The sequence below is a fragment of the Schistocerca piceifrons genome, chromosome 5 (assembly GCF_021461385.2).
Source record: "Schistocerca piceifrons isolate TAMUIC-IGC-003096 chromosome 5, iqSchPice1.1, whole genome shotgun sequence".
NCBI classification, from domain to species: Eukaryota; Metazoa; Arthropoda; class Insecta; order Orthoptera; family Acrididae; genus Schistocerca; species Schistocerca piceifrons.
Window position 1 is genome coordinate 250,710,555 of NC_060142.1, and position 27,143 is coordinate 250,737,697.

General features: G+C 46.5%; 1 protein-coding gene across 1 annotated transcript in view; it reads right to left on the reverse strand.

Moving 5' to 3' along the window:
* Positions 1 to 27,143, reverse strand: part of LOC124798617 (V-type proton ATPase subunit d) — a 79,616-nt gene that overhangs the window by 15,323 nt on the left and 37,150 nt on the right. Inside the window, exon 5 of the mRNA XM_047262093.1 lies at positions 1,520 to 1,696. Within this exon, the coding sequence (XP_047118049.1) occupies positions 1,520 to 1,696 (177 nt within the window). The remainder of the gene's footprint in view (positions 1 to 1,519; positions 1,697 to 27,143) is intronic.

Below are 27,143 nucleotides of genomic sequence, written 5' to 3' on the forward strand. Positions count from 1 at the left end.
ACACACACACACACACCTCTTTTCTGCAACTCAATCAGCTTTCACAGCCATTTTGTTACTGGTATGAAGTGGTGGAACCACTTACCATTGACAAATTGCTAAACGAACCAGCTGTATCGGTCAAATGATTCAATAACAGTGCCACACTCACCAAGCCCATGGCTTGATATGTCTAACTACAATCTGTTAAATACCATTTTGTGCACTTCCTCCATGTTTTCGTCTGTGGTTGCTTACTTGGGATACTGTTCTTGCGTATTCAAGAGTACAATCACCTCTGAATACAATCATACTTTTCAAAACAGTTGAAATAAATTGACATGACCTACAAAACTTAATCAACTATGAATGAATATTTACAGACAATAAACCAAAATAAATAATTTTATAATTGGATGGTGTTTCTTGTTTATGAATGAATAGTAGTAGCAGAGGGGGTTGCCAGAGAAAGATGAAGACTACGAAGCAGACTGTCCAACCTCTGGGATAAAGAATTGAAGACAGTTGCAAATTTCAACTGGCAGAAAACAGAGTGGCATGGAAACATCTACTGAAATTTTACTTGTTAGTTCAAGATTAAAGAGGCTTCACCTATTTTTGTAAAGGCTAAATTAGCTGAACAACAAAATGAAAAAAATAAACAAAAAGTAAACCATATGAATGAAATACACACAATATGAAAACTTTAAAAAGCCATATAAAGAATATATTCCACAGAGAAACTTAACACCTTATTTGCACTTTGAATGACAGATGTCAATGTAACAAAAATGTGTCATTAATACCAATGCCATCTCTGTAGTAACAGCTAAGAACTTTGCACATTTTCCTTGTACTAACTGAAAACATTAACAAGCTTACAAAAGCCACAATTCACTCCACATGAAGTAGTCCTACAGTGACAACCTGAAGCAATAAGAAGGACTACCATTTCAATTCTGACGCAGCAATCCTTGTAAGTTTTACAGTTTCCCAAAAAGTTCATTACCACCTGCTGTTATTACTTTGACATAATTCAGCCAGAACAAATTCATTTCCTAGAATTTCATTGTTGCCAAGACTTTGCAGTCAGATTGAAAGTAACAGCAGGAGGGAAGACTTTCTCCTTATAGAAGACATTTCCCAAAATGCTGTTTACAAGATACATCACTCACTTTCCTGTAGCTCTTTTTCTTTTTTAGCCCATTATGCCTGTGACTATAATCACTGATCAGTGCAAAATTTTATCTACTGTAATTTATAATTAGGGTGAGAATTTAGAATCTACGCCTCACTTATGTAAATATCTTTTGTGTTTCTTTATTCTGGACAGTATTGTATGAGAGTTGGTGTAATGTTGTTTATCTTGCTAACATGTTTAATAAATCGTACAGTTTCAATCAGGCCCTCCCAGCAGATTACTTTGCTAACAATCTCACTAAACCATCCTTAAAAGCTCTAAAATATTTTAATCTTGGTAATTACTACTGATAACATTTGAAACATTCAGACCAAAGATTTTCTTGAGTATGATACTTACAGCATAGTATTCAGCTACAGCTTTTACTTGTTCATAGTCATCTGCACGTGCCAAAGCAGCTAGACCGTCAGGATGTAGCTTCCCACAACGAGGATACAGTTTGGCACGATCATCCTTTGTTAATTCAGTGCCAAATGAATTTATTGTAATAATAATTGCTCGTCTATCTGCTTCAAACTGCAAGTCATACATCACAACATAATTTATGTTGAAAGCCATCATAAAGTCTTAAGTAATAATGTCAGAATATTTAAAATAAGGATTCAAAATATATAAAATAGTAACAATTTCAATGAAAACATAAAAAAACTTGTGTCTAGTATAGTACATGGTGCTCCTATTTATGTTTAGAAAGTCTGATATTGCAAAACTTGCTGCATTTACGTGCTGTAAAAATTTGTATACTGGCACTTTCCAGCTACTAATGCAAAAGTATCAAATAACTTCCGGGAATTCAGCCAGGTAACACTTTCAGCGACCGCCGATATTTCGGCGGGAGAACACCCCGCCATTTTCAAGGCAAACTGCAACGGACAGGCGACGTACATGCAAATTTAATACCTCGGTTCTCGGACCCAAGCAGGAAAGATAACACACACACACTGAACACTAGTGCCACCAAAGATGGCCAAAGTCAGAGCTGTCGATAGTGAGACTATGAATTCGCAGGTGAGGTAGCATTGAGTCTGTCCCTCTGTTTCTTGACAAGGGAGAGAGCCGGATTCCAAACAGAGTTTAAACAGAAACCTCCATCCCTGTTAACAAGGTTGCTCGCTAATTTAATCTCAACTGCCTCCCGAATCACACTGTCCCAATAGCTGGACGTGCATGCCAATATCTCGGTGTTATTATATAACATGGAGTGACCAGTATCCAAGCAATGTTCGGCAATAGCAGATCTATTTGGCTGCTGTAATCGTGTGTGCCGTTTATGCTCAGTACATCGGTCCTCCACGGTCCTGATAGTTTGACCAATATATGCCATGCCGCAGCTACAAGGGACACGATATACACCCGCCTTACGCAGTCCAAGATCATCCTTAACGGAACTCAAAAGTGCTCTAATTTTAGATGGAGGTCGGAAAACACATTTCACATCGTATTTCCGTAAAATACGACCGATCTTATTGGACGTGTTTCCTACGTAAGGCAAGAAGGCAGTAGACTTAGGTGTTGACTCAGAATTATCATCAATCACCTGATGTACAGTTGGTCGATAGCGCAACGCACGTTCAATCTGTCTATCACTGTAACCATTTTGACGAAATGTAACTTCAAGATGGGACAGCTCAGCTGGCAAAGTCTCAGCGTCAGAAACGATATGTGCCCTGTGTACCAAGGTACGAAGTACCCCTTCACGCTGAGCCGAATGGTGACAACTATTAGCTTGTAAGTACAAGTCGGTGTGAGTACGTTTCCTGTAGACTGCATGTCCCAATGATCCATCATCCTTCCTCCTAACCAACACGTCGAGAAAGGGAAGGCAACCATCCTTTTCCACCTCCATCGTAAAACGAATGTTCGGGTGGATCGAGTTCAGATGTTCTAGAAAGACATTCAAATTCTCCCTACCGTGAGGCCAAACAACGAAGGTATCGTCAACGTATCTATAGAAACAGGCGGGTTTTAAAGGCGCCGACTCCAATGCACGTTCCTCGAAGTCTTCCATAAACAAATTTGCGATCACAGGAGACAACGGACTACCCATCGCAACTCCATCTGTCTGCTCGTAATACTGGTCATTAAATAAAAAGTAAGTGGATGTCAACACATGCCTAAAGAGATTAGTTAAATCAGCACCAAACCTGGCTTCAATTAACCGCAACGAATCAGACAGAGGAACACGAGTGAAGAGAGAGACCACATCGAAACTCACTAAAATATCAGAGTCATTCAGCCTCAGTCCCTCCAAACGACGTAAAAAATCAGCTGAGTTCCTGATATGATGTTCACACCGTCCTACTTGTGGACTCAACAGAGATGCAAGATGCTTGGATACACGATATGTCGGGGCGCCGATGTTACTCACTATAGGACGGAAAGGAACCCCTTCCTTATGAACCTTTGGAAGGCCATATAACCTAGGGGGAACCGCACTATAGGTGTTAAGCCTCTTGATTGTGTCCTGCGACAAACCACTTTTCTTCAGGAGGCTGTTGGTCTTTCTCTCAACACTTTTCGTGGGGTCAGCATCGATTCTGCGATACGTTGAATCAGATAGTAAACGTTGCATCTTTTGTACATAACCATGTTTATTTAAAACAACGGTGGCATTGCCCTTGTCAGCAGGTAAAATAACAGTACTGGGATCAACCTTGAGAGAGCGTAAAGCAGCCCTCTCTGCTGCTGTTACATTACTCTTGGGTGGACGAGCCCTAGTCAAAACACGGCATGCCTCCCTCCTAACTTCCTCTGCAGCGTCAGGAGGTAGTTTGCAAACTGCCTGTTCAATTGAACTAATAAAATTAACTACCGGCAAATTCTTCGGAGTGGGTGCAAAATTTAATCCTTTCCCTAGCACGGATAAGGTTGCGTCGTCAAAAGATTTCTCTGTGAGATTTATCACAGAACGTCGAGATATAACATCCGACTCCGCGTGATGAAAACGTTCAAACTTTGCCAAATGCCGGGCAGTAACGGAGTTGTACTCCCAGTCAGCTTGGGTCCATGAGGCACCGTCCAACCAATCCCAAGTGAAATCAGACACTTCAGATGGAACCATTAAATGAAAACGATACAATTCTTTGGAAACAGAATCCAAACGTCGACGAGTAAAACGAATCCTTTCGCGAACAAGAGCCAAGCCAGCACGTTGCTTAATTCGGTTGGCGGCAGGAGAATTAATATGGTGCACAACCTTAGCAAATGTTGGGACATGATTTTCATCACGACACCTCAATAAAAACGACAAAGCACATTGCAGTCTAACTCGACAGCTACGAAGTTTATCCAACTTACGTAAACACCGATACATTTCCTCCCCGACGGTGTGAACATCATATCAGGAACTCAGCTGATTTTTTACGTCGTTTGGAGGGACTGAGGCTGAATGACTCTGATATTTTAGTGAGTTTCGATGTGGTCTCTCTCTTCACTCGTGTTCCTCTGTCTGATTCGTTGCGGTTAATTGAAGCCAGGTTTGGTGCTGATTTAACTAATCTCTTTAGGCATGTGTTGACATCCACTTACTTTTTATTTAATGACCAGTATTACGAGCAGACAGATGGAGTTGCGATGGGTAGTCCGTTGTCTCCTGTGATCGCAAATTTGTTTATGGAAGACTTCGAGGAACGTGCATTGGAGTCGGCGCCTTTAAAACCCGCCTGTTTCTATAGATACGTTGACGATACCTTCGTTGTTTGGCCTCACGGTAGGGAGAATTTGAATGTCTTTCTAGAACATCTGAACTCGATCCACCCGAACATTCGTTTTACGATGGAGGTGGAAAAGGATGGTTGCCTTCCCTTTCTCGACGTGTTGGTTAGGAGGAAGGATGATGGATCATTGGGACATGCAGTCTACAGGAAACGTACTCACACCGACTTGTACTTACAAGCTAATAGTTGTCACCATTCGGCTCAGCATGAAGGGGTACTTCGTACCTTGGTACACAGGGCACATATCGTTTCTGACGCTGAGACTTTGCCAGCTGAGCTGTCCCATCTTGAAGTTGCATTTCGTCAAAATGGTTACAGTGATAGACAGATTGAACGTGCGTTGCGCTATCGACCAACTGTACATCAGGTGATTGATGATAATTCTGAGTCAACACCTAAGTCTACTGCCTTCTTGCCTTACGTAGGAAACACGTCCAATAAGATCGGTCGTATTTTACGGAAATACGATGTGAAATGTGTTTTCCGACCTCCATCTAAAATTAGAGCACTTTTGAGTTCCGTTAAGGATGATCTTGGACTGCGTAAGGCGGGTGTATATCGTGTCCCTTGTAGCTGCGGCATGGCATATATTGGTCAAACTATCAGGACCGTGGAGGACAGATGTACTGAGCATAAACGGCACACACGATTACAGCAGCCAAATAGATCTGCTATTGCCGAACATTGCTTGGATACTGGTCACTCCATGTTATATAATAACACCGAGATATTGGCATGCACGTCCAGCTATTGGGACAGTGTGATTCGGGAGGCAGTTGAGATTAAATTAGCGAGCAACCTTGTTAACAGGGATGGAGGTTTCTGTTTAAACTCTGTTTGGAATCCGGCTCTCTCCCTTGTCAAGAAACAGAGGGACAGACTCAATGCTACCTCACCTGCGAATTCATAGTCTCACTATCGACAGCTCTGACTTTGGCCATCTTTGGTGGCACTAGTGTTCAGTGTGTGTGTGTTATCTTTCCTGCTTGGGTCCGAGAACCGAGGTATTAAATTTGCATGTACGTCGCCTGTCCGTTGCAGTTTGCCTTGAAAATGGCGGGGTGTTCTCCCGCCGAAATATCGGCGGTCGCTGAAAGTGTTACCTGGCTGAATTCCCGGAAGTTATTTGAAAGTTGTATACGCCAGGAGAAACTCAGGTCTCACAATGCAAAAGTAGCCTTACAGTACCTCTGGAATTGGTAAGAAAACATATCAGTTACCTCATGATTTTGCCATCACAGCAACAGGTATTTTACAGATCACTGGGATTCATGAATGCTGATGCCGCTGTTGAGGAATTATCAAAAATATGAATTACTGGAAATATGGAGCACTTCACTGGAGTATTTACTGGATGGAAATGGAAATGAAGTCCCATGCTTCCTGACAGAGCGTAGGAGAATGATGCGAGGAATGATGCGACTGGATAAAACTTCCTTCTAAAAATGGTGAATGTCCTGGAGAAATCGGTGATGATGAAACAAATGAACAACTGAGTGAAAATGTATAGAAACACACAGCAGATCACTACAAACTGGTTGTGTGTGTAGGCATACTTGTAAAACAACAGGTACCATAAGAAAAAAAACAGCAACACCCTTTTGAAATACCTAGGTTACATAATCTCTTTAGCAGTTAGAATAAAGCATGCTTGTTCCTGCACAAAAACCATTTTCCTCATTAATTGTCTTCATGTAATGCAGAGGACGTGGTTGGTTGATATGGGGGGGGGGACCAAATAGCGAAGTCATCAGCCCATGACCTCAGGTGGCAGAAACAAGGAACACAAACACCACAATTCAGTCAAGTGGAATGGAAAACAGGCAAACAAAGAACCAAAAAGGAACACTGGGACAACAGGAAGAGTAAAGAACAGGAGGAAGGGAACAGTGGGAGCAGGGATGCCCCAGAAACACTACACAAGTTGGGTCACCAGCACAGCCACTGACTCTTCCCGATTCCCATACCATACCGTAATAATGACAACAGGAACAACACCAAGGGAAGCAGACACAAGAAAAAGGCAAATAAAATGATACAGAGGACAAGACAAAACTTAAGGAGAAAGGGCGGGAGCGGGGGAGGGGAAGGGGGGGACCTGGCCAGTGTATAGGCAATGCCAAGGCCTCCATAACCAATACCAACACTAACCAAGGGATACCAATTCCTGTAGGAAATTCAGATACTTAAACCTGGGAGGACAAACCATTTTCACGTAGAAAACCGAGGACAGACGTAACCAAGCGAGGGTCATCTGCTAACACCTGGTTCCAGGAAGGTGGGAGGGTGTATCCAGTGTGAGTGGCCGAAAGGCAGGGGCAGTCCAGCAAAATACGGATCACCATGAGGGAGGGGGGGGGGGGTCTTCGTGGAGTAAGAAATCATGGATCAACCTAGTATGGCTGATACAAGGATGGCAGAGGATGGCAGATTACTGCTGGGAGAGGAAGAGGGAAGAATGCCACATGGCAGTCTCCTTGATTGCATGTAGTTTACTAGAGAGGCGGTAGTCCCCCCACCCCTCCCAAAAGAGTAAGCCCATGATTGAGGAAAAAGGGATTTGATATAAAGCCGCAAATCTGCAACTAGAGGGATCACGGAGAACAAGGGTGGAGGTGGCTACCGCCCTAACCAGATGATCAGCCAGTTCATTATTTAGGATACTCACATGGTGGGAAACCCACATGGTGGGAAACCCAAAGGAATCAACTGAAGAAGCGGTGGATGGAAGAGACCCGGCAGAGACCAAGGGGTAGGAGGAAAAACACTGAGCAAGAGCAGAATTCAGGTTAGGGAGGACTATTTAATAAAGCAAAGAGCCCATTACATGGCGAGCAATAGCGCAGTAATGACCCCACATATGGCAAGCAAGCGATGGTGTTCTGTACCAACAGAAGACATGAAGGCATATCCCACTTGATCAGCTGATTTAGAACTATCAGTGAAAAATCACTGGGATCCTGAAACTCCCATAAGATCAGGCGGAACAAACAATGCAACACAGTTTGAGTGATTGAGGCTCTCAAGACCCAGGAAACACAGTCTGAATCTGGGGCCGAGGAACTAATCCAGGAAGGGGGCAGGACGGGAGGGGGTGGTGGTGGAGGGTTTGTTTTGTTTTTTGTTTTGTTTTGTTTTAGGGCACAAAAACAACTAGGGTCACATAAGCCCACGTCAAAACTATAGAACACAAAGACAAACAGAGTAAAAAATGGCTACACTTTAATCCCAATCGATGGAAGAGAAGACCGGTACAAAAAATTAAATGGCCTTTGCCAGATTGCTATGACAGATACAACATAAAACACGGTCGACAGTCTGCATGTTGTTCGCTAAAATGGCTGATCACTCAGATGGCAAACATAAGGGCATTACGTCAGGAAATGGTGGACCGTCAAAGGTTGAGTGCAATGTGGTGGGGGAGCACCACTTAAACGGTGATGGCTAAAAAGACAGTGCCTGATATCCAAACTAGCTAAAATGATCTCCTCACAGTGAGAGGGCCAAGAGGAGGTCATCCAAGCTGCAGGGAGAGGCTTAATAACCTGAAGCTTGTTTCCATGAAGGGAGGACAAGTGGTGATGCCAAATTAAAACCACCTGCTAACAGACAGCAATACAGAGGTTATCGGGGGAAATGTAAGAAGCAATGGGCCCAAGTACGAGGACTGCAGCCTTGGCAGCAATGTCGGTGGCCTCGTTTCCTGTTAGACCAATGTGACCAGGAACCCACAAACATCACAGTGGCTCCATCAAGAGTGAGCAAGTGACAGCTTTCCTGGACCTGTTTCACTAAGGGATGGATGGTGTACAACACACAGAAGCTTTGGAGGGCACTGAGAGAGTCGGAGCAGATGACGCAATTGAAAAGCCTGTATTGCCAGATGTACTGCATGGTCTGATACAGGGCGAAGAGCTCTCCTGTAAATAGTGAGCAGTGTTCTGGAAGCCGATACCGAAAAACATCGGTGCCAATGACGAAGGCGCACCCGGCACCGTGGTCAATCCGAGAGCCAACAGTGCACACAAAAGTACTATTGCGATGTTCCATGCAAAGATTGTGAAACCGAAGGTGCTAGAACAAGGCTGGCATAGTGTCCTTAGTAAGCAAATGAACATCATGATGAACGCGGGTTGCCACATGAAGTCAAGGTGGTGAAGGGTTCACACCAACCGGGAAAGCTGCTGGAGCAAAAGCCGAAAGCGAACTCCAGGAAGTAAGAGAGAAGAGGGATGTGCCCCACACCGGTGATCAAAGGAGTCATCAAAGAAGAAGAAGAAGAAGAAGAAAGCATAGGATGGGTGGCCATGTATGGCAGTTGAATGTCAGGCGTACCTGCTGAGAAGAAAGTCATGGCGGTAGGACAGCAGTAGTTCAGTAGCTTCTGCACACTCTCAAATGGGCTAGTGTAAAAGGCGCCCGTGGCCAAATGGGTGTCACGATGGTGGATAGTACTGAGACAGCATAACAGGGACGGACGTGCAGATGTATAAATGGAACAACCATAGTCTTAATTTCGAATGGGCAAGGGACCATTACAAATGGATGAGGGAGGTTGGATCTGCTCCCCAGGAAGTACCACTGAGGACATGTAGGACATTGAGGGACCCCACACAGCGGCCTGCCAGGTAAGACATGTGGGAAGACCAAGAGTGTTTCCTATCGAGCATGAGCTCCAAGAATTTCGTAGTTTCAACAAACGAAAGAGCAACAGGCCCAAGATGTAAAGATGGTGGAAGAAACCAGCTGTGCCATTCACACAAACATTTTTGTTGGAGGAAAAACGAAAGCCATTGTCGAAGCTCCATGAATGAAGAAGATCGAGATATCGCTGAAAATGCCACTCAATGAGACAAATCCATAGAGAACTGCCATAGATAGCAAAATTGTCAACGAAAAGAGAGACAGAGGTGCCCAGTGGGAGACAGGGCATTATAGGGTTAATACTGATAACAAAGAGGATGACACTCAGGACGGAACCCTGGGGCACACCGTTTTCATGGATATATGTGTCCGACAAGGCAGAACCCACGCTTACCATGGAAACACATCCCTTTAAAAATTGCTCAAGGAAACAAGGCATGTGGCCACAGAAGCCCCATGTGTAAAGAGTACGGACCATACCAGTCCTCCAGCAAGTGTCGTAGGCTTTCTCCAAAACAAATAACACAGCTACAGTCAGGGATTTCCACAGAAAACCATTCATGACATGGGTGGACAAAGTGATGAGATGGTCAACTGCAGAACAGTGTGCTCGAAATCCACACTATGCAGTGGTTCGTACATTACGAGACTCGAGCCACCATACCAGCCAGGCTTGAATCATACATTCCATCACCTTGCAAACACCGCTGGTGAGAGAAATGGGGAGGTAGCTAGAAGGAAGGTATTTGTCCTTACCAGGTTTAGGTACAGGTATGACTAGCTTCACGCCAGTGTCTGGGAAATGTCCCCTCTGCCCACATGTGATTGTACATATGAAGGAGAAAGTGCTTGCCTGCAACAGGAAGGTTCTGCTACATCTGAATGTGAACATCGCCTGGCCCTGGGGGGGAGGATCGGGATGAGGTAGAGCATGATCTAGGTCCCTCATAGTAAAGGTGGAATTGCAGCAGTCACAATTCTGAGAAGAGAAGGGTATCCTTGTGCCTCCTCCACTCCTTTCCAATGAAGGAAGCCAGGGTGATAGTGGAAGCAGCTCGAAATCTCTGCAAAATGGAGGCCCAAGGTGTTTGAGATTGCAACATGGGTCCAAGATAATATCATCCGCTACTGTCAGGCCGGAAATTGGGGAATAGATCTCAGTTCCAGAGAACCGCCGGAGGTTGACTCACGCGACTGAGGAGGGAGTGGAACAGTTGAAAGAACTAGTGAATTAAATCCAGCTAGCTTTTTTGCTATCCAGAAGAATGTAATGACACTGTGCACACAACAGTTTATAATGAATGCAGTTTGCCATCATAGGATGACAATTAAAAACATGGAGAGCATGTGTTTGCACACCTCTGTCCACCAAGGGACTGGAACATGGTGTGGTAAATAGGAAGCGCAAGGAACAGAACGTCCTGCGGCAGTAAGAATAACGTTTGTAAGATATTCTACCTGGTTATCACAACTGGGGAAATGTTCATCAAAGGTCGTCAGGGAGGAGTAAGGCCCCCAGTGTGGAATCTGAGAGGAACGTTGATGCTCCTATGTTAAAGCAAACGAGGTTAAGTTGATTGAGAAAGTCAGCCAAGAGGACACCTCTCTGACAGGTCCTGTGAGAACCACAAAGGGGATGGTGCACCTTAAAGTCACCGAGCAGCAGAAAGGTGTGAGGTAGCTGCCCAATAAGCTGAAGGAAGTCTGCCCTGGTGACATCGAATGAGAGAGGGATGTAACAGTAGGAAGTGAAAAGGTCAAGTGAGGAAGGAAAAGGTGAACTGCAACAGCTTGATTATTATTATTATTGTTATTATTATTATTATTATTATTTTTTTTTTTTTGGGTTGAGGGGACACTCAACATCATGGTCATCAGCGCCCTGATGAAAAGTCGACATGAAACCTCATGAGTGGGGACAAAGGCTGCCCCAACATGCGGAGCAGTTTATAACTGTACTAAAGTCTGCCACTCTTCCCCACCAGTTTAGGGATGACGCCTGACAGTTCACAAAATTTCACCACTCTGTTAACATTGGTATTGGTATCTGCGTGGATGGTGGGTAGATCTCCAGCGAGACCGAAGGCTGCCCTAATATCAGTATACAGGAGACACACAGCCAAAATATGCTGAACTGAAAGCGGCACATCACAAACTTCACAGAATGGTGGATCCTCCCGCTGGAGGGGGGAACCCATGTGTGAAAGGGCTATGCCTGATGCGCAGTCTGGTAAGCAAAACCTCCTTCCAGCGGTGAGGCTGACACAAAGTCCACCAAGCCTTTGTGGTCAATTTTATTTTTGAGTGACCACAGTTTGCTGTCCGACACCTGCAACCCCTTCAGTCTCCTACTGATGCATGATGCATCTGTCAGAAAATGAGATAATGGTGTGCAACGGGATGGGACACTGATGGACAGCATCATCCCAACATGCTTCCTTGGCAGCTTTGCCAGCCATGTCGTCACCCTGTATCCCAAAATGGCCAGGTACCCAGCAGAAGATCACCTCCTTGCCACAGCGTTGGAGCCGCTGGAAGGAGTCATGGATGAGCTGAATCAGCAGGTCTACCGGATACATTTGGTGAAGTGTTTGCAGTGCACTAAGAGAGTCTCAAAAGACAAGAAAACTCCTACGGTGATGTCTGTGAACCCTATCCAGTGTCATCAGAATGCCATATAACACGGCATCATAATTTGTAAATTATTCTGGAAGATGCACTATAAAAACCCTATCAGGGAAAACCACAGAACAGCTGAGAACATTCTCCTGCTGGGATCTGTCTGTATAAGTAACGATAAAACTATGGTAGATACTTAAAATAGATGAAAACAAAGTTGTGAAAATCACATCTGGAGTACAACTTTTCGTGTGCTGTATCAAGCGTTAAAATCACTTTGGGCCTCTGAAGACACCAAGGTGGCAGTGGGTTCCATCCCTGGGTGTGTATTTTCATGTCCAAGAGATCCTGATCCTTGAGAGAGTCCGTAGCACATATACCAAATGGCTGGGTCCCTTGGGACTGATTCAAGAACAGTTGTTCGAAGGTGGGTTGGATCACTGAACTAAATGCCAAAGACTGAGGTGAAGCTGTGATTTTCAGCGCCTGTCGAGCCAAAAGGATACGTCGCTGAATCCTGAGTGGTGGCTCACCGGCCTCTACACACAGACTCTAAACTGGGCTGATCCGAAAAGCTCCAGTTGATATCCAAATGCCCACATGGTGGACAGCACCTAACATCTGGAGGTAGGAAGGATGGGCCGATATGTAGACCATGCTGCCATAGTCTAAGTGTGATCGAACAAATGCCCTATAAAACTGCAGGAGCCAGGACCTGTAAGCTCCCCATGTTTTTCAGCCAAGGCATTTCAAAATGTTCAACAACTGGAAGCCCTTTGTTTGTAGGTCTTTCAGGTGTGGGAGCCATGTTAATTTAGAGTCAAATATTAAACCCAAAAAGCACACAGTGTCTTGAAAATGTAAAATACGGTCCCCCATAGTAAGCTCTGGTTGGTTTAAACTCCGACGAGCACGAATCAAATTGACACGCACTGTCTTCTCACGGGAGAACCGAAAACCAGTTGTCTGGGCCCAGGTTTCCAGCCTCCTAATGGTCAGTTGTAGCTGCCTCGTCATTGTCTTAAGATCAAAGGAAGAGTAGAAGATGGCAAAGTCATCCACAAACAAAGAGCCTGACTGCGGAGGAAATGCCATTGATAGCAATGGCAAACAACGTGAGACTGAGGACACTGCCCTGGGGCGCACCATTCTCCTGAACAAAGCAATCAGACATTGCATTGCCAATGCGATAACGAAAACGCTGGTCTCCAAGAAAGGACTGGGTCAGAAGCAGCAGGCGTCCACGTAGTTCCCACTCATGAAGTTGGCGAAGGATGTTATACCTCCAAGTAGTGTCATATGCTTTTTTGGGGTCAAAAACACACAAACTAAATGCTTTTGGCATAAGAAGGACTCCTGTGTCACCGTATCCAGTAGAATTAAGGTATCCAGAGTAGAATAGTAGTACCTGGAACCGCACTGGAAGTGGCTCAGGTGATCTTGGGACTCGAGCAGCCAGACAAGGCGGTGGTTGACCATGCATTCAAGAGTCTTAACCCCTCCAACTGGTAAGGGCGACACTCCGATAACTGTTATGGGCGCTATGGTCCTTGCCTGGTTTCTGGAATGGAATTAATATTGCCTCCTTCCAAGTCGTGGCATACTGCCTATCATACAAGATCTAATTGAAACAAGAGAGGAGCTGACCTTTCGCTTCAGGGCATAGATAATGAAGCATGGTATACTGGATCTCATCAGGTCCTGGAGCAGTGTCTCTGGCATGTCCACCAAGACCCTGTTATCTGACAAGGTCATAAGGAGATGTGGACTACCCTCGCCTGAAATCCGTCTTATTAATTCCCAAATGTGCGCAGCGGAAGTGGACTGATTAATGGAAGTTGGGAATTCCCTCCAGGAATCCCTCTTCCGTTCTTTGATCACTCGCCTTGCATGTGCGCTTGCAGACATGATTGCCAATCGACAGTCGTCATTCCAGCAAGGTACAGGCCGTCATCTGTGGTAGCTTCTAGACCTGGGGATGGACTCTGCGGCAGCCCTTTGGATCTCATGAGCGATATGGGCCATCGACTCATGTGCACAATCCTTTCATTCAAAAATAGCCTATCGACTGTACTGTAACCAATTTGCCCATTGTATCAGCCACCTGCGTGGTCTCCTGCTGGCCACCATCCTAGGCAGCAGATGAATCCACACTGGGAAATGGTCACTAGAATGTAAATCTGGAGCCACTTCCCACTGAACTGAGTCTGCAATAGCTGGGGAACAAAAACAAAGATAAATAGCTGAGAAACACCCTGTAACTGTGCGAAAGTGAGTCATCTGACCCGCGTTCAGAAGGCAGATATTCTCAGAATGAACAAGTCGCTCAATAATCAGACCCCTGGAGCAAGTAGTAGCCGAGCCCCACAGCATATTGTGGGCATTGAAGTTCCCCCCAAGGAGGAATGGGTGTAGGAGTGCCTGAAAGAGGTCTGCCAGTGCATCTGCAGCCAAAGCGTCATTGGGGGGCAGGTACAAAGAACAAACTGTGATAGTAAATGGTGCGAGAACTTTCACAGCAATTGCTTGCATGGTCGTGGTAAGAGGGACAGGAGAGGAGTGGCATGTCATCAAGGAAAACAGCCACTCTACCTTTAGCCCTGTCTCCAGTAGTATCATTCTTTCTGTATATCTGGTAGCCCATAATGCAGGTGCGTCTGTGACTTTAAGATGCGTCTCTTGTAAGCAGATGCAGAAAGGTTCATCCTGGACCAGCAGCTGCAATTCTTCCAAATATGAGCGATATCCACTCAAATTCCACTGTAACACAGAAGTCCCTGTGGAAGCCATTCGTTAGCGATGGTGGTTCTATTCTTTCTCCCTTGGAGGCAGTGATTTACTGGGGAGGTCAGGGGGAACGTTAGCCAGTTCCATGCTCTCTGGTTCCTCCAATTGGAAGTCTATATGCACATGAGCATAGTTGCCATCAGAAAGTAGGAGAACTCATCAATCCGAAGATTTACCTACTGCTTTCTTGGACTTAGAACTACTTTTCGAAGGACGTTTTCCTTTACTGACAGGAGGCGGCGGCTGCCTGGGTTTCAGGGATGGCTTAGCTGGCTTCTAATGTTGGAGAGTGGTATGTGGCTTAGGTGGTAAGCCTACTGCTAATGACTTCCAAACGACATCAGTTGCAAGTGGAGCGTTTCCCCCACAGGTACATCGACAAGTGCACGTGCTCGTACTGGAATCTGTGGTCTGAGTTTGTGTGGAGGCATCACACTTAGCGATTGTTGTCTTAAGGGCTCATGCAAAAGAAGTAGCAAAAATCGGTAGTTGTATGGCTTTGTAAAACTTTTTAGCTTCACGATAAAGTATGCGTCTCTTTAGTTTCAACTCCTGAATTTTCTTTTCCTCATTGTAAACCCCACATTTTCTGCTCCACACTGGGTGATCCCCAGAGCAGTTTACAAATTTCGGAGGAAGTGTACAAGAAGTCCCCGACTTGTGAGCAGAGCCTCCACAATTGCCACAGGTAGCTTTCCCATTACATCCCATAGTGGAATGGCCAAATCTTTGACATTTATAGCATCGCTTGGGGTTAGGAACAAATGGGCGAACCTTAAGGCGGATACAGCCAGCAAGGATATGTTCCGGTAATTCGGGAGTACTAAACATTAGAATAAATGTTGCAGATTTTTTCAACTTGCCATTGACTCTCCTCATATAATTCTGCACCTCTGTGACGCCCACATTCTCCCACTCTTCACGTAACTCAGCAGGGTCCATCTCCATTACATCGGAGCAGGCAACCACGCCCTTACTATAGTTAAAGGTGTTATGCAATTCAGCCTCGACTGGGTAGTCACGTAAGGCCTTACATCCCAGAAGCTTAGATATTTGATTAGAATTAGCAGTTTCAACTAAAAGTGTTGCATTACAAAGTCGTTTGACACTTTTCAGAGACCCAGCAATACCTTCCAATGCCATGTGAATATAGAAAGGGGATAGCTTCTCAAAGCTTCCCCCATTTCACTTGATTACAATGCAAGTGTTATTGCACACTAATGCTCTGTTACTATTACTCTGAGGCTTCTTTTCAGGAGTACTGACTAACCGAGTTTTCTTTGAGGAGTGGGTGCAGGTGCTGCCTGATGGTACACCCATCCCGTCAGGAGTAGTAGTTTCATGAGACAGTTCCATAGGGATCCCATTAGATGCTAGAGACACAACCGTCGAACTAGGCAGACCCCTGCATGCCTGAACAAGCCTGATACAACTGGAGAGTGACAGGTGCCCCAGAGGTTGCCTGCTAAAGACTGTTTTACCTCAACAGCCATTCAGCTACTCACCACATAGCACACCTTGAGGTTGAAGTTCTTTTTTATAGAGGCGTGTATGTTCCTCGCAGTCCAGGTGGTGAAGCCAAGAGCCCAGTTCTCCGAAACACACAACATTCCACCGCTGCACCGCACGGTGGTCATTGAAATATGATCAGAGCTTACGGTGACAGAGGACTGGTAGTGCTTACCAGCCCCCGACTCAGAAACCCCAGGGTCGTCAAGCCTGTACTCAGCAAACGATTGCTGAGCCCCTGAGGCGTGCAATAGCTTGAAGGCAGGTAGTGAGGGAGATGGGTTGACTATGATCATCATCCCATAAGAGCAGCATGACTCCTCCATGAATGCTGTCCTCTGGGGAAAGTTCGAAATGGAACGGGAAGAAATGAGAAAGCTGAAAGTGGTTGTGAGGATGCATTTTTATTTCCTGGAGGTAGAGGATGTGTGGACACTGTGACTCTAAGAGCAGCCATAAATTCTCTTTGAAGGCCACGAATGTTCCACTGAAGTAGAGTCATAATGAGGAAAGGGGAGGACGGAAAAAATGAAGGGGTGTTACCTCGGCAGCTACCGAGTTCCAGCCTTCAAAGACTCGCTGCTACATGGCACAGAGGCGGGAGGATCCTGCTTCATGAGATCTACAGAGGTGTCAGCATTCTCCCTCTGTTGATCAGTTGAGTTCAGAGCAGAAAAACAGTTGGTGGTGTGCACCAGTGATCCAGAGGTCAGCTGAGTGAGGGTATCATGTGGCGACACTGTCGAAGAGGATCTCTGAGTTGGCGAAGAAGAAGACTGTTTCCCTCTGTTTGACTTCTTGGAGCCTTTCAGGTTGGCAGAGGAAAACTCAGATGTTGGTTGGCTGGAGGGACATAGGAAGTCTTTGCAGGAGTTTCCTTCTGTGCTTTCCGGCCTGCCAGTTGTGTAGTAGGTGGCTTTGCCCCAGGAGGTGAATGTTTGATGGCTTGTTGTACAGCTGTACGAGGAGACTGCGAAGCTACCATGACAATGTGTGATTTCAGAACCACAATGCTGAATTTGAGGTAGCATGTCTGCGTGGCCATGTTCTTCATGGAACGAGATGTAGCAAGAGTACTGCAGGTGTGAAACGATAGAATGCAAGGTTTCTGACTAGCCAATAACTTGCGAGCAACTGGGTGAAGCATAATTTTCCTTTGCCCAGATCTCCTGGACAGCCTGCTCATTGAGATACACAGGACAATCGTGGGAGGAGGCGGCATGGTCATCGCTGCAGTTGATGCACCAGGGAGGAGGAGGAGGAGGAGGCGGCAGACAATCAGGCTTGTGAGCATCCCTACCACAGGTTACACGTTTGGCCGGGTGTTGGCAAGACATTCGAGTATGGTTGAAATGATGACACTGGTAGCAGCGCATCAGGTCGGACTGTTACAGCTTCAGAGCCAGATTTGATCTTGGATGCAGGCACCACTCCATCAAAGGTGAGGAGAAGAATGTGTGTGGGCACTAAAGATGCATCTACTTTTTTCAGCACCCGATAGACAGCAATGACACCCTGATCAGATAGGTACGTTTACATTTCTGCCTCAGACAGACAATCTAGCAGCCTTGTGCAGATAACACTATGGGAAGAATTCAGAGTTCTATGGGCCTCAGCACAAACAGGATAGCCATGGAGAAGCGAAGTGGCAAGCAGTTGTGCTTGGGAGTCAGAAGCAGTTTCCAAAAGCAAAGGGCCACTGCATGAACGAGAGCAGGATTTCACAGGGCCAGCAACTGCATCAACACCTTTCTGGATCAGAAATGGATTTACCGTTGCAAAGGACTGACTGTCTTCAGTACGTGAAACCGTGATTCAGTTGGGAGGGTCTTTGAATCAGGAGCTTCATTCCTTTTACATTTGGTAGATGTGGACTACAAAGATGATGACTGACTCATTGCAAGACCCCCATCTCCAATGGCATGCTCCTTCCAGCTGGGGGACCCCTTCGGAGGGGGGCTCACCCACCTTAGGTGACTGTTCACAACTCAGATCACACCTCCCAAACACATGACCAAGAGACCAATCAGCAATTTTCGAAGGTAGCAGCTCAGGCAATCACCCCTCCCTGGGCCTGGCCTGTACCAGGGGGTATGTGCGAGCCATACCTTTTGACCTGGGGCCAGGAAATATGCTTTAACTGATCACCTGTTAAGCATTGGCTGTGTGGACTGGCCTTCAGGAATGCACAGGGAGTAAGAAGAAAAACAGGAGCCTCAAATGCTGAAGTGGAGGGAGTATAGGAGAAGGTGAATGAAGAAAGGAAAACAGGAACGAAAAACAGTGGTGAGACTGTTCTTATGTCATCTACTGAAAATGCGGAACACATTCCCAAAAACAACCCAGACTTGTTCCCAAGGGAAGGGAAAAGGAATAGCAAGAGGGTAGACACACAGCACAGAGAGAGAAAGGTGCTGCAAAGGCTGGGGCCCCATGGTAGAAAAGAAAGAAACTGACAAAGAACGGTGAGTGCCCTAGGGTCTGGTGGTGGTGGTGGTGGTGGTGGTGGTCCGTGGTCGAGAGAGAACATGGGGAAGAAGACAAGGAAGGAGGACAGATGAAAATCACACTGGAGAAAAGTGAGGCAGTGCCCAACAGGTAAACCCACCCAAGGGCTAACAACAGGCAGTGGGCGGGCGAAGTCCTGAAGCCGCAAGAAGAATAGAACAGGAGTTGTGAGAAGGGGAAGAGCGGACAGTGATGGCACAGGAAACCAGGAGCTGGGATCGCCACACAAAACTGCGCATGGGGGGGGGGGGGGGGGGCTCTCAGCGTCGACGAGAAGGCTATCGACAGGGCTAATGAGAAAGGCTAAATGGATACCACAATGGTGAACTGGTTCCAAAAGGAGCAGTAGGGAAGGGGCAGCTGATCCAGATGATACAGAACAATGCCCGATAAAGGCAGAAATGGGTCAAATGATCCGCACCCCAAGAGGTGAAGCGAGAATTTACGAAAACAGCCAACCTTTAGAAGGCAGATTTGGGGCAACAAAGAAGATTATTGTTAAAAAAACATGATCCAAGAATTGAAAACTGTTTAAAGCGTCTCCACAAGGAAATGTGCCAAATGGCACCCTGGAGCTGCGAAATAATCCACATATGTAGCAGGGATGACCAACAGTCTGGCAGAGGCCACAAGTCCATTAATAGCAATGAAAGAAGTAAGGACACTTAATACAGAGCCCTGTGGAAAGTCATTTTACTGGATTCGTGGAGAGTTGAGAACGGTGCCAACCTGAATTCTTAACAACCAGTGGGACAGGAACTGGCAAATAAGAATTGGGAGGGGGCCCAGAAGACCCTGCTCAAGGAGCATAAGTAGTACGTTGTGGCACCAAGTTGTGTAGTAGGCCTTACAAAGATAAAAGAAAACTGTGACCACACGGCAACGCTGAAAAGAGGCCAGTCGAACTGCAGTTTCCAATTGAAGCAGATGATGGATAGGAGACTGTCCCTCCCAGAAGCCAGACTGGCAAGGAGATAAAAGGTCCCAAGATTTGAGGACTCAACTGAGCCAACAAGCCACCATAGTTTCAAGTAATTTGCAGGGGCGTTGGTCAGACTGACTGGCCGGTAACTATCCAGGAATGATGGACAGGAACTACAATACTGTCTATCCATTGAGGGGAAAATGTCTTGGAGCCAAATACGGTTAAACACACAGAGCAGATATTGCCGTTGTGGAGGATTGAGGTGTTAAAGCAACTGGTTATCAAGGGAATCAGGACCAGGGGCTGAATCATAGGAAGAAGAGAGGACCAGAAGAAGTTTCTATTCAGTAATAGGTTCACTGCAGGATTCTGCCTGACAAGGGGTAAAACACAAGCGGGAAGCTTCAGCCCAGTGTTTCCAGACGAGGAAGGTGGCGGGATATGAGGTTGATGCCGAAGGTGTTGCAAAATGGGTAGCATGGTGTTCTGCAAGAACTGATGGATCCGTACAAAGATCTCTTGGAAGCGCAAGGCTCAGAATAGAAGATGGCCTCTGACAACCTTGGAGAGTGTGGAATGTAGTCCACAACTGTGACAAAGGGCTGCAAGAACCTATGGAGGACACACAGCATTCCCAACTCATCCACTTGCTCTGTTTGATTAAGTAATGGGCTTTGACATGAAGATGTTTAATGGTAATAAGAACAGCAGAGGACAGATGTCATTAAGATGCTGCAAGGCATGATGATGATCCCAAGTGGCAGGGGCAATTACCTTATCAGACAGATCATGAAAGACTTCATCACTACAGCCTCACAAAGAAGGTGTAAACACAACCTGAGAGGTATATAGAGGCCAACACGATGGAAGGCCCAGTGGGGGCAGCCTCGCTACAGGGAGATGGGAAGGAAACAAGAGAATCAACAGGAAGCAGCCTCTATCACTATGCAGTGACCAGTGTAAGGAAGAAAGAAGGGCAGGGGAAGTGAGCAAAAGACCAATGGCAGAGAATGTGCCACATGTGGCACTAAAATGAGTAGGGAAACCATCATTGAAAAGGTACATGTTGTAGTTTGCAAGAAACTGATCTATGAGCAGCCCCCAACTAGACAATGAAGCACTGCCTCACAACGGGTGATGGGCATTAAAACCCCGAGGAGGAGGAGGAGGAGGAGGAGGAGGAGGAGGGGAGGGAGGAGTTGCTGAAGGAGGACAGTTAGGGTAGCAAGTGTATGTGGCCTGTCAGGAAGGAGATTGCAAACTGTGACCGCAGAGTCCAAGTGGACTCAGATAGCAACTGCTTCCAACGTGGTACGAAGGGGGGTCCATGTGCTAACAACGTCAATACAGATCAAGATGCAAACGTCACCGGAAGCCATCAAAGGACTGACCCAGTTCCTGGAGAATAACACAAGCTGGCAAATAAAAGGAAATAAGGGATTGCAACTACCAGAGGTAACGGTAGTATCCATTATAGTCCCACTGAATAAGAGAACATGGATCCAAATGAGAGGCGAATGGGCTAGAGCCAATCATGCCGCTGAGTCACCATCTGTCACCAACAATGAAGAGGTGACATCAAAGAAGAGATCAGACTCAGGTTGAGGGGGGGGAGAGGGGGGGATCTTGTCCTGGGACTTATGTTTTTTCTTCTTCTTCTATTTCTCTTTCATAGGATGAGGAGGGCAGCACACAGAGGGAAAGCAGGCTGCTGCAAGATCCGGAACTGACACACAGAGGGCACCCTTGCAGCGCATGGACTATGGGTCCTGCGGCTGAGTTGTTGCAGCAGGCCTACAGCCTCTAAGATGCCAGGGGCAAGGGGTCCTGGGAGGGATCTCCAACACTGGTGGGTGTCAAAGAAGGGGGACACTTCTCCAGCCAGGGAGAGGGAGTGGCACCAGAGGGGAGGGCGTGGGAACCACAGGGCAGAAGAAGAGAAGAGGGGGATGGGACTGGGGTAAGGAAAAGGGACGACGGAGAAAGGACATAACAGAAGCAAAGCTACAGGTCATTGGCACAGGATGAAGTCAGGCATATTTCTGATGAGCTTCAGTGTAAGATAAAAGAGTCAAGGGACTTATACACCTGTATCTTCTTTTCTTTCTTATAAACCAGGCAATTTGGTGAGTGACGATCACGACAATCAACACACATGGGCAGCGAAACACAGGTGCTCACCTCACAGAGTGGGTGCCCACTTTCACTGCATACAGGGTCTGCCGTATAGCTGGAAGACACATGCAAAGCGCAAGCATGGAAAATGCTGCATGGGTGACAGGACCTACAACTTCACATCACATAACACACAACCTTGACCATCTGCAAGAGGGTATCTCCCTCAAATGCCAGAATAAAGGCGCCAGCATCTGAGCAATTGTCCTGACTACTTCTCTGAACATGCCAAACAAAATAAATGCCCTATCGTTCCATATTGGCCTGGAGGTCCTCATCAGTTTGAAGGATGAGGTCCCTATGAAAAATGATTCCCTGAACCATATTCAAAGTAATGGCCACCGGGATGTCACTAAGAAGGTCACAAGCACTGACGCGCTGCAGTTTGGGTGGCAGTAGTAGTTTTGATCAACAGTGAATCCAACCTCATCTTATTGAGAGTCCACGTCACCAAACTAGTCCTTGATACATTCCACAAAACGTAACTGCCTGGTGGTGTTGATTGTGTCCCCATCACTCCTGGTGCACACCAGATAGTGGAGAAAGTGTTTCACTCCAAGCCCGCAAACCTGACCCTCCTCCCAGGGTGCAGCCAGGGAAGAAAGAGACAGCCGTACAAGAACAGACAGTTTTTTGGTGCTTAATACATCCTGTACACAAAGCATCCACCCTGATGCCACCCAGCCACAGCAAGGGCCGTCTTGTGTTGCAGCTGTTGCCAGGTGTTGCAATGCTCTAAAAAGACAAGCAACCACTCCTAGGCATACGTGGGGAGATAACAGCTCTGGTAGCAAATGTGAGCCCTGTGTTTTCAATGGGCTCAGCTAGATGGGTACATAACATTCACACCACACTGACTGGCTAGACGTGCTGGTGACAGTGGGACAGTATTTGGAGGGGGCGATGGCTTACGATGTGGAAGGAAGAGGGGAAGAAGAGGGATGGGGAAGTGGGAGAGGAATCCACACTGTAGATGTCAGGGAGGGAGTTCTTCCCCACATGGCTCACACTGCCGAGAGAAAATTTAAAAGTGGAAGTCAGACCCCAAGGGGAGGCCAAATATGCCAAAATGGAAATGAATTATCTTTTATTTTTACATACCAAAGTCTCATAATGCCAGTTTTCAACAGAGTTCATTGGTTTATGTTACTGGCAAATACAGCCATCACCACTGCCATCCTTTCAGCACGACACTACCTAACACAGAGGCATCAGAAGACTTACAATATACCTCCAAGACAAACAAACAGAATGCTGAATTAATAGGTCCATACACTTAGTTTTCCGTGCGGTTTTACTGGCATCATCAATTTCTTGTCAAACTGACAGCAACTTCCTTGCAAGCCTTGGGCTGTATCACTGACAACTGCATCGAGAATGGGTGAAAGATACCAAGGCAAGTATAGGTAAATGCTTGCCACAAGGATTCTTGAGACATGCAATGTGTTTAGAAGTTTTCATGAGGGTTTTAGTAGTTTTCTGGTGCACATGCCCATTGCTCAGCCAAACAGCACTCAGTCACCCACAGGCTATGCACTAGAGTTCTTGTAGCAGCTGTTCTGGTAGTTTGCACGTGCTCACTGAACTTTTGCATTTTTTTGGTATGAGTATTGCTGCAAAATTTGTGTGGAATATTGACATGGTGCATTATTATAGAGACATTGATGTTGCATGTAGTATTTCGTGGGCAACTGCATTTTATTTATTTGGGAGTAATGATACTGTTTTGTCCAGGACTTTAATGATAAAGTCCTGGGCAAAACAGAAATTAACATGGACAACAAATGCAAGTGATAACATGATTGGTTGGTTGGATTGGAGAAGGGACCAAACTACGGGTTATCAGTCCCTCAGACCTTGGAATAACTAAAACCCACAAAATCTCACACTATACGAGGGAACTACAAAAATTCAAATGTGTGTGAAATCTTATGGGACTTAACTGCTAAGGTCATCACTCCCTAAGCTTACACACTACTTAACCTAAATTACGAGGGAACTACAATGGCTATAAAATTACAAACTATTGACAGAGAAGGAAGGAAGAAGGCAAAAGAAGAGAGGAGGGAAAGAAAGTGACTAATGACAGGGGCATGGAGGAAGAAGCACAGGTAGATAAGACACTCGAGATAAAAAAAAACCAGAAGGAAAGGAGTGGGAAGACAGAGGGTGGGGGTGTACCACCAAGCCTAGTCAAAGCCACTCGAGTCAGGGCAAAGGGGGGAGCAAAGACAGCCTGCCATCGTCTCCACCCACCAATGAGGTTGAAGGTCCCACCCTTAAATAAAAGCCATAAAAAACCCCATCACGAAGAAATCATAAAACAAGATCAGCTGCTGAGGCATTGTCAGCTAACACCAGTGGTAGCAAGTCAGGAAAGCTAAAAGTCCGTTGCAGTGCGGCTAAGTCGGGACAGTCCAGTAAGAGGTGAACCACAGTCAACATTGATCCACAACAACAGAGATAAGGGTCCTCACGACAGAGGAGATAACTGAGTCAGCCAGGCATGCCTGATGCATAGCCAGCAAAGGACGACAGAAGCCTTACTTGAGGCCCGTAAGGAGGGCTACTACTTAGTTGTAGAATCCTTTACCACCTTGAGCTTGTTTGGTGAAGAAAGTGTGTGCCATTCTGCATTTCAAAGTCCCCAAACCTGACGATGTAATGCCGAGTGAAGGTTTATTACTGGAATGCCAATAGCAAGAGATGGCCTGTTAGTAGCCAATTTAGCCAGTCGATCGGCAAGTTCATTGCCAGGGATCCCAACATGGCCTGGGGTCCAAATGAAAACCACTGAGCATCCACGTTGATCAAGGAGAGGATGGGAGTCCTGGATAGCTATGACCAACAGGTGGCGAGGGAAGCACTGGCTGATGGCCTGCAAGCTGCTCAGGGAGTCACTCTAGATAGTGAAGGACAGTCCTGAGAAGATGTGGACATAGTCCAGCGTGCGCAAGATGGCTACCAATTCTGCAGTACAAACACTACAGCCACCTGGCAAGGACCGAAGTTCCGCGTGTCTCGCATAGGTGTAAGCATAACCAGTGTGACCAGCAACCATCGAGCCATCAGTATAAATCACTTCTGAACCATGACATGAACTGAGGAGACAGTAGAATTGGTGGTGAAGGGCCTCCGGAGGGACAGAATCCTTTGAATTGATGGAGAGATCAAGACAGAGCTATGGCCAAGAGACGCACCATGGAGGGGTATAGGCATGCGCGGAGAAAAGAGGTGGTAAAGGGAAGCGCTGGAGCTCAGAAAAGAGTGACTGAATGCAGGCAGCCATGATAAGCAAACATCATGGCCGCCACTGCGGGAGGTTGATCTCCATGTCTGGATAAAGGAGACCATAATTAGGATGCTTTGGGGTGCAGTGAATGCGGAGCACGTAAGATATCAGCTGTTGTTGGCACAAAACTCCCAGTGGTGGAATCCCCACCTTTGCGAGAAGGCTAATCACGGGGCTAGTCCGGAAGGCACCAGTCCCAAGCCGTAACCCACAATGTATCTGCAATGGCGAAGGTGACACAGAACCACAGACAAAACTCCTGTAGTCTAAACAAGACTGGACCAGAGCTTGGTACAGTTGCAGTAGAATAGAGCTGTATGCACACCAGGTGGTATTGTACAGACATCAAAGAACATCGAGATGTAACCAGCACATCCTCTTCAGCTGGCGAAGATGAGGGAGCCATGTCAACCAGGCATCGAAGACCAGACCCAAGAGGCAATGGGTGTCCACCACCTCGAGGGATTGGCCATTGAGAAACAGGTCTGGCTGGGGATGGACTGTATGGCGACGGCAGAAATACATGACACACGAATTGGCTACCGAAAACTGAAAGCCATGGGATAGAGCCCAAGACTGCGCCCGGAAGATTGCCCCCTGCAGACAGCGTTCTGCAGCGCCCATGACGAAGGAAGTGGCGTGGATACAAAAATCATCAGCATACAAAGAGGGGGACACCGTCGGCCCAGCAGCAGACACCAGTTCATTAATGGCTACGAGAAAGAAAGGGACGCTCAGCACAGAATGCTGTGGAACCTCATTTTCTTGCCAATGGGGAGTGCTATAGGAGGAACCAACTTGGACCCGGAAAGAGCGACAAGAAAGAAAGTTATGGATAAAAACGGGCAGAGCGCCACAAAGGCCCAATTCACGAAGTGTGGTGACGATGTGGTGGTGCCAGGTGGTGTCATAGGCTTTATGCAGGTCAAAGAAGACTTCAATGAGGTGTTGCCGATGGGCAAAAGCCAACCGGATAGCAGACTCCAGGTGCACCAAATTTTCCACCGTAGAGCGGCCACAGCGAAAACCACCTTGAGTCAACGACAAAAGGTCATGAGATTCAAGGATCCAAAACAGCCGCTGACACACCAGGCATTCAAGGAGCTTGCAGAGGGTGTTGGTAAGGCTAATTGGAGGCTAGCTATCCAACTGAAGAGGTGGCTTCCCAGGCTTCAACACCAGAATAACAATGCTTTTCTGCCACTGGGTAGGAAATACCCCCTCACTACAGATGGTTGTAAAGGGTCAGTATACGATGGTGGCCAGCCACCGATAGGTGCTGAAGCATTTGGTTATATATCCGATCCGGTCCAGGAGCTAGGTCAGGTCAAAGAGCGAGGACACTAGTAAATTCCCACTCACTAAATGGGGCTTTATAAGGCTCTAAGCAGCGAGGAACAAAAGACAAAGGCAGTCGTTCCGAGCACTCTTTCAGGAGGAGGAATGTGGGCGGATACTGAGATGATGCAGAGGCTTGGACGAAGTGTTGATCAAAATGCTGTGTGACAAAGTCCGAATGGGTAAGAACAACACCATGCACAGAAATTCCTGCAACGCCGGGGGGAGGACGATGGCCAAAAATTCACCCGAGTTTCGCCCAGACTTGTGAAGAGGGGGTGTGCAGTCCTATGGCAGCCACATATTGTTCCCAGCAAATCCGTTTCTGAAATTTGCTAAGGTAATGGGCCTGGGTGCGGAATCATTTAAAGTCCAAAAGGAGAGCTGTAGCAGGGTGCCGCTTGAAGTGTTGAAGAGTAACGGCGGCGGTCTTTTATGGCCACAGCAATT